This window comes from Chanodichthys erythropterus, chromosome 6 (assembly GCF_024489055.1).
Source record: "Chanodichthys erythropterus isolate Z2021 chromosome 6, ASM2448905v1, whole genome shotgun sequence".
In the NCBI taxonomy this organism is placed as follows: Eukaryota; Metazoa; Chordata; class Actinopteri; order Cypriniformes; family Xenocyprididae; genus Chanodichthys; species Chanodichthys erythropterus.
The window spans coordinates 22,070,552-22,088,779 of record NC_090226.1 but is presented as its reverse complement, the minus strand read 5'-3'; the positions used below and the strand labels follow the sequence as shown (position 1 = coordinate 22,088,779).

The 18,228-nt window shown below is 36.3% G+C and overlaps 1 protein-coding gene across 2 annotated transcripts in view; it reads right to left on the bottom strand.

Annotated features, from left to right (window-relative positions):
* Positions 1-18,228, bottom strand: part of palm1a (paralemmin 1a) — a 51,413-nt gene that overhangs the window by 7,109 nt on the left and 26,076 nt on the right. Inside the window, exons 4-8 of one of the 2 annotated variants that reach the window (XM_067388466.1) lie at positions 10,898-11,025; positions 6,389-6,497; positions 4,013-4,034; positions 3,639-3,704; positions 950-1,081 (exon numbers count right to left, since the gene is read on the bottom strand). In XM_067388466.1, the coding sequence (XP_067244567.1) occupies positions 950-1,081; positions 3,639-3,704; positions 4,013-4,034; positions 6,389-6,497; positions 10,898-11,025 (457 nt within the window). The remainder of the gene's footprint in view (positions 1-949; positions 1,082-3,638; positions 3,705-4,012; positions 4,035-6,388; positions 6,498-10,897; positions 11,026-18,228) is intronic. The other variant, XM_067388465.1, reaches the window with a different exon arrangement.

The following is an 18,228-nucleotide window of genomic DNA, read 5'->3' as shown; positions in this document are numbered from 1 at the left end:
TGATATTTTTAGTGATATTTGTAAACTGTCTTTCTAAATGTTTCGTTAGCATGTTGTTAATGTAATGTTAAATCTGGTTAAAGTTACCATCATTTCTTACTGTATTCATGGAGACAAGACTGTCGTTATTTTCATTTTTTAAACACTTGCAGTCTGTATAATTCATAAACACAACTTCATTCTTTATAAATCTCTCCAACAGTGTGTAATGTTAGCTTTAGCCACGGAACACTATCAAACTCATTCAGAATCAAATGTAAACATCCAAATAAATACTGTACTTACGCGATTACACATGCTGCATGACGAACACTTTGTAAAGATCCATTTTGAGGGTTATATTAGCTGTGTGAACTTTGTTTATGCTGTTTAAGGCAAGTGCGAGCTCGGGGGGCGGGGAGCACGAGAATTTAAAGGGGCTGCGCGCTGAATCGGCGCATATTTAATGATGCCCCAAAATAGGCAGTTAAAAAAATTTATAAAAAAAAAAAATCTATGGGTTATTTTGAGCTGAAACTTCACAGACACATTCAGTGGACACCTTAGACTTATATTACATATTTTAAAAAGACGTTCTATGGCACCTTTAAATGTCAACGCCTTTGCATAAATTTAAATATACCACTTGGAGATGCATCATGCCGGGTTTGAAGTCAATAACGCTGAATAGAAATGATTCTCACATGACCCACAACGGCACTGCAAACTAAAACATGTGAAAGTGAGAGCTACGGAAGAATGAAAGTCATACACAGGTTTGGAACAACATGAGGGTGAGTAAATGATGACATTTTTTGTCTTAACTGTTTGCAATTGAATGACATAAACATGGTCAAATAAGAACTTCAACTGATGTTCTAACAATTTTTTCCATCATAAGTTTAATGTAAACATGTACACTTCTCGTAAAGTAGGCAAAGCCACACGCGCCTGCTCTATCGCCAGCCACCTTTCTGTTCATCCTCATAGACCTTGACCCCCTGCTGCGAGAGGTCTTTGGGGAGCAGTGTGTTAGTGGACAGGACTTTGGTCTCGCCAGTCACCAGGTCCTTCTCAACTGTGATCTCTACGGAGTACATCGCTGCAGTGCCAACGAAAGAACACATTACCATCCTGCAATGATGTGCTGTCACACTCACATGAAGTCATTTAACACACACACACATAAACACATTTGTTTGGGGCCAGTTGCTTTCTATATTCAAACAACCAGTCAAACTTTAAGAGACTGTCTGTTGCGCACTATGACAACAATGATGCGGCGTGAGGTGTTGAAAGACAATACGACTGATGGCGCTACATGGTGCTGTTTGTGTTCTAATATAATTTATGATAAATGATCTTAATTCGAGAATATAGATAATATTCTATAATAGAAATATATATTTTTCATTTTTGTATAATCAGAACTTACAAATTCCTTATAACTAGTATATATTTTTAAACTATATATATATATATATATATATATATATATATATATATATACAGAGCTGGGTAGTAATGGATTAATCTGGATTATGTAATCAGATTCCAAAAATCAAGTACTAGTAATTAGAGTAAACTACTTTTTTAAAATACTTGTAATCAGACTACAGTTACTTTTTTTATGGATTACATGATTACATATTATTTACACAATGGCAGTAAGTTGTTCACAATTCATTGATTTTCCTAATTTTTCATTTTTTTAATGTTTATATTTTTTTCATAATAAACCTGCCGCTTATATACGTTCGTGATTCTTCAAGTTTTTATGGCGGTTGGGGAAATATAGATGAATACATATGAAATAATAATAATAATATAATGATAATAATAATAATATATGAAATATACATGAAATATTTGATGTAGCAGTGATATTGCTGTGAATTTCATGTTTTTCAATATTTGTTTTTGTAATGTTGCTGTTTTCCAAATTTACTTAATTTTAAGTAAATGTGTTTTAAAATCATAAGTTGTGATTTTGTTTTATTCAGTGTTACTATCAGCAAACACTAACAGGTGCATTAGTGTTAGTATTTTGAAGTATTAACTATCTATACGTTGCACTTCAAAATAATCTGTTGAGGCTCTTGTTGGTGAATATAATATATATTTTTTGGACTATATTTTTTTTGTATCTGTCAAAATAGTACAAGATTATCCTACAATATATGTGACATCAAATAAGGGTTAGCACAAAAGTAATCTAAATGTAATCCAAAAGTAGTCTGATTACTTTACCAAAAATGTGTAATCTAAGAGATTATATTACTGATTACAAATTTTGTCATGTAATTGGTAATCAGTAACTGATTTCATTTCATAAGTAATCTACCCAGCTCCGTGTGTTTGATCAAAAATACAGAAAAAAATTTTTTTTAATATACTTTAATATAATCTATTTCTGTGATGCAAAGCTGAATTTTCATCAGCCATTACTCCAGTCTTCAGTGTTACACGATTCTTCAGAAATCATTCTAATATGCTGATTTACTCTCAATGTGATTTATGAACATAAGAGATTTCTTTTAAAAACTGAAAACAGTAATGTGTCCAAACTTTTGACCAGTACTGTATATATCATTATTATTAATTATTTAATAATTTGTTGTTTTTTTTATTGTTTGTTGTTGAGGTTAATTCTAAATATCTCAATGACAATTTGTATAATAATATATAAATGTAATATATAAATTATGTTAAAAATACTTTAAATATACTTAAAAAATAACTAACCTGTTTTATACATTAAAATGTATATTTTTTTAAATTATGTAACATATAAAACATATGTTTAAATACTTTAAATATTAAAAAACAGATACATATAGTTATTTATCTATCACGAAAAAAAAAAAAAAAATGCTAAAAGCCATGGCAACCTAATCCTTTAGAAGTGTAACTTACTAATAACTGATTCTAACTGATTAAAACTGATTAAAAATAACTGATTCTATTAGATGTTATTCTGCTTTTCAACTTTATAATTAAGAGATGATCTGGTGAATATGACAGACTCACAGACACACACACATGCAAACACACATCAACTGAGAGAACAGAGAATCAGAAGACAAGATTAGATGAAATCAGCACAAAATTAGTACGTTTTTAAACACTGACATAGCACAGTATTTGTGAGTTTGAAACCCACAAGAGTTTTGTGGTCTAGTCATATATTTCAGTCCAAACTGTAAATAAGTTCTCTTTACATTTATCAGTCGGTTTAGAACATGATATCAAAATTAACCAAGCGGCGTTCAAGTGCTTCCAAACATACAGGAAAATTTTTAATGATGAAACTTTTCTCCAAATTTCTAAATCTGTTTCTAATTAGAAATTAGTGCATTTGAATTAGATAGAAAAAAATTCTAAATATACTGTTGGGGTGTATATGTGAGTGTTTTCCCAGCTTCGGCAAAGGCACAGTTAAGGGTCTGAAAGATTTGAGAACCACTGGTCTACTGCAATGGCATTAATGCTAATAGGTTTAAAAGTGTACTTATTGGGCTCAGAGAGAAACTTAACACACATTTTGTGTATCTTTCTATCAGTATGTGGTCTTTATCTCAGAATTAGAGGGGTAAAGGGTAAAAACAGCAGGAAGAGTGTGTGATCTCTGCATGAGCTAGGGTTGGACCAACACTCACCTGCTCTCATCATGTCAGAGACACCTCCGGATTTCTCCAGACGAGGGCTGACGTGAACTTTGACCTCTAATTAGGTTTGTGAATGAGGACAGAGAAGGACAGAGAATGATAAAAAGGTATAAGAAGCAAGAGTGTGGAACAGGAGGGAGAGAGGGAGGATGGGAAGGAATACTAGACAAAAGACTGACTGCAATGTCCTTTACCCCAGTGGATACATGACAAGGATAACTTCAAAAACTGGTCTTTTGTCTGTGTAACTTATAAATTGCTGTTTTTGAGATTTTAAAGTGTGTGAAGAAAGAGTTTTGATCAAATGTTGCTCATGAAAAAGCTATTATTAGAGGTGTTTCTGGTGTCAGAGATGATGATGTTACCTTTTACAGAGTCTGTCACAACCTGCAAAAAGGAGACAGAGAAAGGGAGAGAAAAAAAGAGTTTGATACCAATTATACATGTTTGTATTAAATATGAAATATCTAAATACGGTCATCAGTCAAATTACTGTGTTATTGTGAATATAATCTTTTCTGTTTACTTCAAGAGTACTTTCGATGAGTGTTAAAGGGTTAGTTGAAAATGTTCTCATTTATTACTCATCCTCATGTCTTTCTATACCTGTGAGACCTTCATTTATCTTCGGAAAACAAATTAAGATATTTTTGATGAAATCCTATTGCCAGCAATGTCACTGAACATCTCAGGATCCAGAAAGTTACTCAAAACATATTTAAAACAGTTCATGTAAGTACAGTGGTTCAACCTCAATATTATTATTATAAAGCGACTAGAATACTTTTTGTGTGCCAAAAATAACGACTTTTCAACAATATCTAGTGATGACTGATTTCAAAACACTGCTTCGAAGCTTTACGAATCTTTTGTTTCGAATCAGTGGTTCGGATCGCGTATCAAACTGCCAAAGTCATGTGAACTATTGAAATTTCAAACACTTATGATGCAACAAAGCCTTGCTTACTGAAATCACGTGACTTTGGCGCTCTGAACCACTGATTCGAAACAAAAGATTAGTAAAGCTTCGAAGCTTCATGAAGCAGTGTTTTGAAATCGGCCATCACTAGATATTGTTGAAAAGTCGTTATTTTGTTTTTTTGCCACACAAAAAGTATTCTCGTCGCTTTACAGTATTAAGGTAGAACCACTGTACTCACATGAACTGTTTTAAATATGTCTTTCGTAGCTTTCTGGATCTTGAGAGTTCAGTGACAGTGTTGGCAATGGAGACCTCACTGAAATGTTTTATATTTCATCAAAAATATCTTAATTTGTGTTTCGAAGATGAACAAAGGTCTTGCGGGTGTGGAATGACATGAGGGTGAGTAATAAAAGACATTATTTTCATTTTTGGGTGAACTAACCCTTTAAGTAAGTCTAAACCAGAAACATTCAGGTTAGTATCTGTGCTTGTCTTTTCTCTTGAACACAATTTCACGTTCAAGTTTCATGGCTTATGATTTTCTGTCAGATGCAGACAATGGACCCTTTTCACAGATGGTGACAGCATTAATAAAGTCCTTCTGAAGTAAAGCGATGCATTTGTGTAAAAAACAAAAAAACAAAATCCATATTTAACAAGTTATGAGGTAAAATATCTAGCTTCCGCCAGATGGTCTTCTGTATTCAACATACGAAGTGTAAAACTCTCGCAGTTCAAAAAGCTTACACTAGGTTGTATGCCTTCCTTGTTCAACTTATGGAAAAACCTTAACTGATGTGCCGCCAGTTTACACTTTCTTCGTAAGTTGAATATGAAAGGCGGTTTGGCGGAAGCTAGATATTATGGGTTTTCTTTTTTTTTTTTATACAAACATCACTTCGATTCAGAAGGACTTTATTAACCCCCCGGAGCCATGTGAAGTAAGTTTATGATGGATGGATGTGGATGGAAGCACTTTCTTCAGCTCATACTCGTTTGTATCGCTCACTGCCATTATAAATCTCGGATGAGTCAGGATATTTATTAATATATCTCCAATTTTGTTCATCAGAAAGAAGTCATATACACCTAGGATGGCTTGAGGGTGAGTAAAGCTTGGGGTAATTTTCATTTGAAAGTGAACTAACATTAAAGTGATAGTTCACCCAAAAATGAAATTTCTGTCATCATTTACTCTTTTGTGTTCAACACAAGACAGAAATTCATACAGATTTGGAACAACTTGAGGGTGATTTAATGATAACACAATTTTAATTTTTGGGTGAACTATCCCTTTAAACATCTACCCATAGTTTAATATACTGTACATTGAAATCTGTTTTTCTGTAATCTGTTTTATCTGAACGCTTCTTTAGAAATATATTCAAATACATATAATTTGAATAACAGTCCTGATGACACAACACATAAACTGTAAGCACTAGAGGTCAGCAGGCACTGGTCAGTGACATATGATGTTCTTTATAGATAGTTACCACTATAGAAAAGTCAAATCAGAGAAAATAATTAGTGTTGCTATGGAATTCCCTCTGAATGCAGCACAATAACGCTTCCAGTGAGTGCAAAAAGTCAGTCAGTCCTGAATGTTTAGAGCATGCTGTTTGATTGAGACAGATTTGTGCACTTTAAGCAGTGAGCTCAAACACTGCCCTTAATCAGGATGGCCTTTGTGTAGCCAGACATGAGACAGTCCCCTATTGTGTGTCATGCACTAAAGGCTTCAAAAGAAGGATCCCCTGCTGCCCACCCTGGGGTGAAGTTTATGGGTTCGAAAAAGCTGATGGTCAGAACTCACCATTTTTTCTACTGTCTTGGTGTTGACTTCCTGTTCTGCGTCTGACAGGTTCTCTTTGGTGGATGTTGCAGACAAACCTGTCTCTAGCTCCTCCAGCTCTCTTTCCAGTCTGTGGTCAAGACAGAGAGAGACAGAGAAAAATAATATATTATTTTAACAAGTTTGTTTGCCCATATAATCTTTAGGGTATTAGTTTAGCTAATTTGGCTTGCTGTCCACTGAGGAGGGGCTCGATGAAGCATCTTCAACCCGAGCTCTGATACACCCCCCAGTGAATAAATATAGGATGTGAATACATAGGGCAAGGTACCTGAAATGAATGTGGAGTTTGGGGAGGTGGAGGGATGCTGAAACAGCTGAGACTGAAGAGAGGTAAGCAGCTGCTTATATACTCTGGCTGTTGATTGGAAGATTAGATGGGCTCGCTCCTCCCTAAATTACGTTTAGGAACTTCACTTAGATTACCTCTCCACCTTATTTTTAACATAACAGAGGGCCCGGGAATTTCTAACTTGAATATTCAAGGGTTCCAGTGCAATTCAATTCCATTTATTTTATCTGTACAAAAATAGGCTGTTATGCTGATTTATATTTAAAACTATGCTATTTGTTATCACATTAATTATAAAAACACTGCTTTGTAGTGCAAAATAGTTTTACTGTTTAACTTCACTTTGTTATTCTTCTAGTTATGTTTTGTTTACATCTATATACATTATAGTTTTGTTTACATCTACCTTGTAAATATATACGCTTTCACAGGTAAATCAATAACAATTACAATTTTAACAATATTTCAAGTGTAATTTATGAGATTTGTTGTATTTTAAATCCAGTCTGTCTTTGTAAAAGGCATAAAGTTTATCATACTGATATCAAAGTTAAGGATTCATTAGTTTGAATATACATTGAACCAAACACTATAATAACATCTTAGCTGATAATTCAATATACTGTATTTTTGATCAAACATCCCATGTTTTATTTTAACTCATACTAAAATACTAATAAAACATATTAAAATACTAATGATTTGCATAACTGTACAAAAATTATGTTTATTTTCCCCAAATAATGATTATGTGTTACCTTTTGTCACTACCACAACAACGATGAAGTTTCGGTAATGACTGTTTCGGTAGTGACAGACTTTTGAACACATTTAACTCAAAATTATGGTACATATCTACTATGAAAGAGAGGCTATGAGAGGGAGGGACAGAGGGAGGGAATATTTCCTGATCAAAAATGTAGAAGTGTGGTTAAAATCAGTCTCAGCCAATGGACTAATGTGGGACACATGTTTTTACATAAAGTTTCTTGATTTAATATATATATATATATATATATATATATATATATATATATATATATATATATATATATATATATATATATATATATATATAAATCAATAACAATTACAAACTCTGTATTATGCGGGCCAGACTGGTGATTTGGCGATGTCACTTTGTAAAGAGGGACAAAGCGTCTCTGCACACATACACATTCAAACGCGCATACCTATAGAATAAACGTAAATTAACGGCAAGAACGCATTCAAAGTTTTCTGTTTTCAGTTTAAAAAAACTGTACTGTACTGTACAAAGCGCTATATAAATGAAGAATAGACTCGACAAGTTGAAATTTAGGGGTTAGGGTTCAGGATAGCCAACACCCAATTGAAATAAATGATGATTATATATATATATATATATATATATATATATATATATATACATATATATATACACACATATATATATATATATATATATATACATATATATATATATATACATATATATATACACACATATATATATACATATACATATACACACATATATATATATATATATATATATATATATATATATATATATATATATATATATAATTAAGCTTACTGATATTTTAAATGTTATTGTGGGATTCAATATATAATAGAAGGATCTTAGTAAACATCTATAAATTTAAATACTTTAAAATGCTTTTTAAATGTGTTTTGTGGTTGTGGGACAGCAGTTTGAACCAGTTCTGTAGAATGGCCCACAGAACACCATATAATCACAGTGTATATTGTCCAAGGTGCTTTACAGTCATTAGGTACAGTGCTCAGTGTAAATGAGTACACCCCCTTTGAAAAGTAACATTTTAAACAATATCTCAATGAACACACACAAAAAAAAAGAAAAATTCCAAAATGTTGACAAGACTAAGTTTAATATAACATCTGTTTAACTTGTAACATGAATATAAGGTTAATAATATAACTTAGATTACACATTTTTCTGTTTTACTCAAATTAGGGTGATGCAAAAATGTACACTCCACAACAAAAACTACTACATCTAGTACTTTGTATGGCCTCCATGATTTTTAATGACAGCACCAAGACATGGAATGAACAAGTTGGCGACATTTTGCTACATCTATCTTTTTCCATCCTTCAACAATGACTTCTTAGAGACTGGATGCTGGATAGAGAGTGATGCTCAACTTGTCTCTTCAGAATTCCCCATAGGTGTTCGATTGGGTTCAGACTGTCTGCTGGACATCTGTGTAATGAATAATTAGACTCACATGTGGTTGAATTCTTGCTAAAATCTAGCTTTGCTCCAGAGAATTTCAGTGGGGTGTACTCATTTTTGCATCACCCTAATTATAGTAAAACTGAAAATTTAGTTCTCTAAGTTATATTATTAACCTTACTTTCATGTTACAAGTTAAACAGATGTTATATAAAACTTAGTCTTGTCAACATTTTGGAAATTGTTTTTGTGTTCATTGTGATATTGTTTAAAATGTTACTTTTCAAAGGGGGTATACTCAATTACGCTGAGCACTGTAAAACAGATCGATGGGTGCTGATCTGATGTGTAGTGGTAAACTATTCTAAAGATTGGAACTGGCTGCCTGAAACACTCTATTACCCCTATGTTTCTTGGCACCTTGAGATGAATTTGATTCCTTGACCTAAGTGATCTAGGGGGCTGATAAACTGAAATGAGGTCAGATAGATGGAACTAGCTTATGAATAGATTTATAAACCAGAGTGAGTACTTTGAAATCAATTCTATAACATACAGGCAACCAGCAATGGGAAGCAAGTATAGGTGTAATATGTTCCCGCTTACATATATGCGTCAATAGCCTTGCAGCGAATTGCAGTAATCTAAACATGATGAAATGAAAGCATGAATTACCTTTTGTGTATCCTTAAAATTAAGAAATGGCTTAATTTTTTAAATTTGGAGAAGATGGAAAAAACTAGGCCTGACAATTAAATTGAATTGCTTGTCCATTTCTATAATAAAGCCCAAGTTTTTAACATATGGTTTCATGTTGAGTTCAAGATGTGAGCTTGTGAACTTGGCTTTTAAAGTAGCTGAAGTAGATGCTGGACCAAACACAATCATCTCAGTCTTCGATTTGTTAAGATGCAGGAAGTTTAGAGATATCCAGTTCATTAGATCTTTCAAAAAGGCTGCCAATATCTCAAAATCGCTTTTTTAATGGCAAGTAAATTTGGATATCGTCCGAAAAACAATGTTAAAAAATATAGAAAATATTACCTAGTGGGTAATAAAAATAAAATAAAATGGGAGCAAGAATAGAGCCTTGTGGGACTCCGTAAGCTTGGCTATGGACGAGGTGCAGTTTGCAATATTAACTGTATAACATCTGTTAGACAAATAAGACTTAAACCATTTAAGAACATTACCCTGTAGGCCTACATAGCACTCTAAACAAGAAATAAGAGTGGAGTGATTAACTGTATCGAAAGCTGCTGTTTGGTCCAAAAGTACTAAGACCACAGAGTTTCCAGAATCTCTAGAAACAAATATATCATGTCATACTTTAAGAAGAGTTATATATTTACCTATAGCAGCTAAAGAATTAAAAGTGTTGCACATTCAAAGTAAATAGCTTACTTCTGCATTGCAAAATAAGGTTTTGGAATGGAAATGGGTTTATCTTTAGGTGATGAAAAAAAACCTTCATTTTATTATATGTCTGCACTAATTCAAAACTGTTCTCTTCATTATTTACTATTATTTACACAAATATTACACACATTTTTAGGTTACTGGACAAAACACTTTTACAAAGTTCAAGGATTCTCACATATCCTGATTTTTCACACAACACCTTTATGAATGTCTTCCACACCAGGCCTCACTGGCATTGCCTGTTTACTGGCATGATTCACTGGTTGGCATACCAGTTCTGTGCCAGGAGCCCTTGCAGCCAGAGCAGAAATTTAATCAGGGAATGGAGATCCAGACTGACTTCTCTGCCAGCAGAAAGACCCATGCCACTTTTTCACCATTAGGAATAAACTGAGACAAATTGAAAAATCTTGAGTAGATCCATATTACACAGTCCAGGCTGATGGATCCCACATTAGGGACTCTAACTGCAGCTGGACTGAAAAACAGCCAGGAGAAAGACATCTACTTTTATTTACAAGCCTTTTTATAAAAAATGATGTGACTGATTTACCTATGAATGGTCTCCTCAAGACCTCTGGTTTTGGCCTCGTCTTCCCGCAACTGTTTTGTGGTCTCGTCTTCCTCCGGTCCTGCAGAAGGCGCACCGTCCAGCAGCCATCTTTCCCTCAGTGCCTTTGACTACAAGAAAACACACGGCATTTGTCAAAATGTGCAATATATAAAAGAATATACTCTGAGGAACACTGTATCCCATAATGCACTCCTTCAACCTTCTTTGAACCAATGTGACATGATATAAAAGCAATCATTGTTATTTTTTTAATTCATTGATTTTATCAGATTTCTACCAAATGTCACTTTTACTCACAATTGGGTCAAAAATGTGAAATAATTATTTTTATTTTTTATTTTTTTGTTTCTGAGTGGTCAGTTATACAGTGTTGCTATTGAAAATGGCATTTAATTTAAAAATATTTGAGCACTGATTGCTACAACTGACCAATCAGAATCAAGTATTTCAAGACAACTACTGTATGTAATAATGTTGCACATTTTATACCATTTTTATTTTATTTTATTTGTAAATAGTATGTAGTGTACAGTATACAAGTAATCAGGATGCTTGTATTCCATTCTGAACACAGCTGAATACACTACTGGTCAAACATTAAAATATTTGTAATGTTATGGAAAAAAATATCCTATGTTCAGCAAGTCAACATTTATTCAACACAAAAAAACAGTAAAAACAATAATATTGTGAAATGTTAAAACTTAAAATAAAAATAAAACTTAAAATAACTTCTATTTTTAAATATTTTAAAATGTAATTTATTTCTGTGATTTCAAAGTTGAATTGTCAACAGTCATTACTCCATTTATCAGTGTCACATGACCCTTTATTCTAATATTTTGTGCTCAGTTATTGTCAATTATTATTGGAGCTCAATTATTAATGATGGTTCTTATTATTATCAATGTTAAGAACATTTTTGCTGCTTAATATTTTTATGGAAACTATGATAAAAAAAAAAAAAATCCAGAAAATTCAAAAGAACAGCATTTATTTGAAAAAAAGAAATACTATAAATGTCTTTACATGTCTATACAAAATATTACTTAGCCCAAACCTTTGAATGGTAGTGTATCAGTGATCTCAAAAACAGAAAGCATCCCCCAATACAGGTCTTGACTAGTTTAGAGAAGAAATAAAAATCACACTTAGTAAAAAAAATGAAAGATATAGTGACTTAGATTTAGAAAGTGATGAAGTGTGTCAGTGTAAGCGTGAGTCAGTATTCGGGAGAGGGCTCTCTCCGATGGTCGGAGGATGGAATCACGGAGTTCGTCTCTGTGACAGAGAAAAATATTGTTTTCCCCAAATCTCCTTGGCACGAGGAGGCAACCGGCGCCGAGGTCTTCCATGAGGCCGAGGGGCTGGTCTCTCTGGATGAGTAGCGTGGAATTCCTCCACAAGGTTAGGGTCCAGGATATCATCCGCGTTGACCCAGGTATGTTTTCCGGGCCATAACCCTCCCAGTCCACCAGCTACTGGAGTACTCTTCCTCTGCGCCTAGAGTCCAGCAAATCACGGACTTGATAAGCCTCCTCGCCCTCCACCAGGATAGGCGGGGGGCTCCGATCACCTGACACCTCTCCCTCCTCGCCGGGACCATCGTCAGGTTTGAGCAGGGATACATGAAATGTGGTAGAGATGCGAAAGTGGTTAGGTAAGGCCAGACGAAATGAAACTGGTGTAATTTGATGCCTTGGACTCAGCTTTTTACAGGGAAGTTTGAGACGCAGGTCTCTCGTGGACAGCTATACCCATTGACCTGGTTGGTATGTGGGACCGGGACGGCGGTGGCGATCAGCTTGCTCCCTCAGACGGCGGACAGCGTGTTGCAGGTGAATATGGGCCCTATCCCAGGTGTCTTCACTCTGGTTCATCCAGTCGTTGACGGCAGGGACATTGGTGAGTTCGCCGGACCAGGGGAACAAAGGTGGTTGAAACCCCAGGATGCATTGGAACCGGGTAATCCCAGTTGCTGGTTTGCAAATAGAGTTCTGTGCGTACTCGGCCCACAAGAGGTAACGGGAACAATCGTTCTGGTTGCGGTTACAGTATGATCGTAGGAAGCGGGTAAGTTCTTGATTAAGTCTCTCGATCTGTCCATTTGACTGTGGATTTTGGTAAGGCTAACGTTGATGCCCAGTGCTTGGCAGAAAGCTGACCAGAGGCGGGAGGTGAACTGCGGACCATGGTTGGATACAATGTCCTCTGGTAAGCCGTAGATTCTGAAGACCCAATTGCAGAGGTGCTCGGCTGTTTGCATGGCGGTAGGCAGTTTGGGTAAGGGAATGAAGCGGCAGGCTTTGGAGAAACGATCTATTACAGTCTATATTGTAGTATATCTGAGGTTGGTGATGAAATCAATGGCAATGTGGGACCAAGGACATTGGTCTGTTGTAACAGACCTGCAGGAACCTGATGAGATGGTTTGTTCATGTTGCAAATGTGGCATGCTTTGATCAATTGAGTGGAGTCTTTGGGTAAGGATGGCCACCAGAACTGGTTTTGCAGGATTTGTATGGTGGCGGCGATGCCCGGATGACCAGAAGCGGGTGAGTTGTGTACCATTTCGAGGATGCAGCTGCGGAAGTTCACAGGGACGAATACCTTGCGTTGGACTCGAGGATTCTTGTGATCTGTTAAGACGACGAAAGGATGTGCTGCTCCCTGCAGTGCAATGGCACCACTCCTCGAACAATGCCTTCATAGCCAGCAATTCTCTGTCTCCAACATCATAATTGCTTTCTTCTGCCGTGAGTTTTCTGGAATGGTAAGCACATGGATAAAGTTTAGGTGGGTTACCTTGTCGTTGGGACAGGACTGCCCCTAGTCTGGTGCTGGAGGCATCAACCTCGACAGTGAATGCTAGAGATGGGTCGGGATGATGCAAGATGGGGGCAGTTGTGAAGCGTTCCTTCAGTTGTTGGAAGGCGTTGATGGCAGCAGGGGACCACTTGAGCTGAGGCTGGCCCTACTTCACCATGCTGGTAAGCGGACAGGCTATGGTGCTGAAGTTGCGTATGAAACGCCTGTAGAACTTAGAGAATCTTAGGAAACGTTGCAGTTTTTTAATAGTGTTGGGTTGTGGCCAGTTGAGAATGGTAGACACATTTTTCTCATCCATGGCAACTCCATCTGGGCTGATAACATAACCAAGGAAGGAGGTGATCGTCTTATGAAACTCGCATTTCTCGGCTTTGGCGTAAAGCTGGAACTGGATCAGTTTTTGTAACACCTGTCTGACCTCTTGAATGTGTTCCTCCATGGTGTCGTAATAAATCAGAATATCGTTGATGTCAAATCTGTTAAGCATGTCTCTGAACATGTCGTTAATGAAGGCTTGGAAAACTGACGGACTATTGACTAGCCCGAAGGGCATGACCAGGTATTCATAGTGCCCAGTAGCTGTGGAGTAGGCAGTCTTCCACTCATCCTCTTCCTTGATGCGGATCAAATTGTAAGCGCTGCGGAGATCGAGCTTGGTGAAGTATTGGGCAGTGCGTTGTTGTTCCAGAGCCGCAGGAACCAGAGGTAAGGGATAACGAAACTTGACAATAATCTTGTTCAAACCCCGGTAGTCAATGCAGGGACAGAGACGCCCGTCCTTCTTGCCCATGAAGAAGAAGCCTGAGGATGCTGGCGAGGTGGAAGGGCGGATGAAGCCTTTGGCCAATTCCTCCTCTATGTATTTCTTCATGGCCTCTGACTGAGAGAGGAAAGATGCGTCCCTTGGGAGGTGCAGCCCCTGGCATCAGATCAATGGCGCAATCGTAAGGGCGATGAGGTGGTAACTGAGATGCATGTACCTTGCTAAAGGCTAAGGAGAGGTCTCGATATTCTTCTGGTAGTTGAAAATCTGGAGTGGATTTGGCAGGGTTAGTGGATTTGGAGGCTTGAATGGCTCTAATGCACAGAGGAGGTGAGTGAGACAGACATTTTGACAAACAGTTCTGATTCCAGTGAACAATCTGTCCTTCTCTCCAGCAGACGTGAAGATTTGAGTATGTAACCATGGCAACCCTAAGATGATGGATGAGGTAGACATGGGTAAGACATGGAATTGAATGCTTTCAGTGTGAAATCAGTGTGTCAGCTCCATCAAGCGATCGCCGGCTCCCCTCCCGTCACTGGGATGATCGAAAACCTCTTTAAATTTCTGCAGGAAATAATCATAGGTGGGAACGGCAGCTCCATTCCACACCGCCGTAATCCATTCTAGAGCCTTCCCCGTAAACAGTGAACAAACTAGAGCGATCTTACCAGCATCTGTGCGATACAGGGCAGGTTGTTGGTTAATGAAGAGGGAACACTGGAGAATGAAGCCCTTACACTTTGTGGGATCGCCGTTGAACATCTCAGGCAGAGAGAGGCGGGGATTCATCGCGGCAGCGTGCCAGCCGCATGGGTAATGGCGGCTGTGGCAGGTGGCGGAGACGATACGGGCACTGATAATTGAATACCTGAATTGAATTGAATACCTTGCAGCGCTTTTACCAGTTCTTCCATGAGACTTAAGCTGGTGTTGGTGGGCAGTGAGTTGGCTGGCTTGGGCTGACATTGAAGTGCACAGGTGAGAATAAGCAGCTGGATCTTGGGTTGGCGAAGTCTTCTGTAACGACTTATCACTCTGGCAGGGATCCATTTGCATGCTTTTATTAATAAAGATCGTGGTCATACAGGCAAGGTCGAACAGGAGCAAACAGGTATAACAGGGACAGGCAGAATCGTAGTCAGGTAACAGGCAGGTGGTCAGGACAGGCAGATATCAATCACAGATCAAGGAAACAGGCGGGGGTCAGAGGCAGGCAGCAATGGGTCAACAACGGGTAACAGCAAGATCAGCAACAGACAGTCAGACAGGATAAATAACGCTCAGTAATGTTCACTACGACAAAACAAGACTTCGTAAGGTACTGAGGTGCAAGTGAGTCCTTTAAAGTCCTGGTGATGGGTATCAGTAACAGTAATCAGTCCAAGGCACGGGCTTATGGGAGATGTTGTGTGTCAGTATAAGTGTGGGTCAGTATTCGGGAGAGGGCTCCCTCCAATGGTCGGAGGAGGGAATCACGGAGTTTGTCTCTGTGTATATATATATATATATATATATATATATATATATATATATATATATATATATATATATATACTTTTTTCTTTTCTTTTGTAGATATCTGTAGAACATCAGTTGAATCAGTTGAACAATGATGATAGTGACACATATCCCAAAAGAGTTTGAATTATATGATCTCCAGCCTTTGGAGATCTCCTATGAGAGAAGAGATCTTTACTAACCAAATAGTGCACAGCTCTCGCTCTTAGAGCCTGAATTATTTAGCTAATTGGCACTAAAATTTAAGCGTTGAGCTGGCACTGAGCTGCCTTGGCACCAAACCAGGCACTGCTCTGATTTACAGTCTGAAACTGATCTTCCGCTCTTCTTGACTCTTAAAGCCTGATGGTTGCTTACTGGTAGCATTACACTATATGGCAATTTCTTTGCCATTCACAAACCTCATAAGTTATGTATGTGTATAGGCTACCCTTTACCAGCAGCCATTAAAAGTCTGCAGCTGAGTACAGTTCCTTCAAATCTTCAAGATGGATGAATATATACTGGATGGGGCAATAATTCTGCTATGCAAATCTTTTAAAGTAGCTCATGAAAATCCAATCCAAGAACACATTTGAGCTTTTTGCTGATTTTAGTATACTGCAGTCCTAGCATACTTTATGTCGAATAGATCTTTCATTGCAATATATGGATATTTGACAGGCACTCAAAAAAAGAAAAGAAAAGAAAAGAAAAGAAAAGAAAAGAAAAGAAAAGAAAAGAAAAGAAAAGAAAAGAAAAGATAAAACATCATAGAAAAGTTAAAGACTGAGCATTATGGAAGTGAGTTGTATCATTTGGCGGCTGTCCAGCCCCTAAAGGGCTCTTGGCATTTACTGCAAAATGCACTGCAGGCCTCGGACATTCCTGCCTCTCCCAGCTGTTACTGATCAAACCTTTGAAGATGGCCGTCTTCTTCCTTTCTGTCAAGTCACATTCTTTATGTGGCAATACAACATAATATATTTTGATTCATGCATAACAGTTAATGAACACCAGTTCTGTCTTCTCTTTGCTGGGCCAGTAGAGTTCTAGATGGTTCAGATTAGAGTAGAGGTTCAGATTTGTTCATGCCCTGGAAGTATAAATCTATAAAATTGCTCAGTTTGAAAAAAAAAAAAAAAAAACCTACTTTAAATATTTTCGTAATTTTTCACTAATTGTTTTTTTTTTTTTTTTCATTTATTAAATGTTCATTAAAGGATTAATTCCCTTTCAAATGAAAATTTGCCCAAGCTTTACTCACCCTCAAGCCATCCTAGGCTTATATGACATTCTTGTTTCTGAAAAAGACAATGTGAGAAATATTATTAAATATCCTGACACATCCGAGCTTTATAATAGCAGTGAACAGGGTTCAATGAGTTTTCACTGGGATTATAAAGCTTGGATGCTTCAGGATATTTATTAATATTTCTACAATTATGTTCATCAGAAAGAAGAAAGTCATATACACCTAGGATGGCTTGTGGGTGAGTAAAGGTTGGGCTAATTTTCATTTCAAAGAGAACTAATCCTTTAATTCACTGTTTTTACAAAAAAAAAAAAAAAAAACAAAAAAATATATATATATATATATATATATATATATATATATATATAATTATTTTTTTTATAATTATATTATAACTAAAATACAACAAAACGAGAATATATATACATATAGTATACACATTTGCATAATAGCTGCTATAGATTATTATTCATATTTATAAATATTTTAATATTTAAAAAAATATTTATAACAAGGAATATAAAGGTGTTAAATATTACTTTAGATTATGATTCAAATATTACAAACATTGTAATTTAGATAATTTGTAACCAGATCATTTAAACTGCTTCCACTTAGCCAGCAACATAATATTGTCTCAGTAAACATCTGAATATGATCAAAAATATATTATACTATACTAAGTAGCACTGGTCTTTTTAAAATAATCAAATCACTAAAAGAGTAATTCAATTATATTTTGAGTAACAGGTCATCAGTGAGAGTTATCTCTCTTTTATTCTGTACATTACATATTTTGTTTCTTTGCTTTCTTTCATCTCCTTTTTCATTTTTGCTTGAATGGCCACCTCCCACTCCCCAGAGACCCACTGTGGGAGAGCGTATTGACCACACACACACACACACACACACACACACACACACACACACACACACACACACACACACAGTCTTCACTGACAC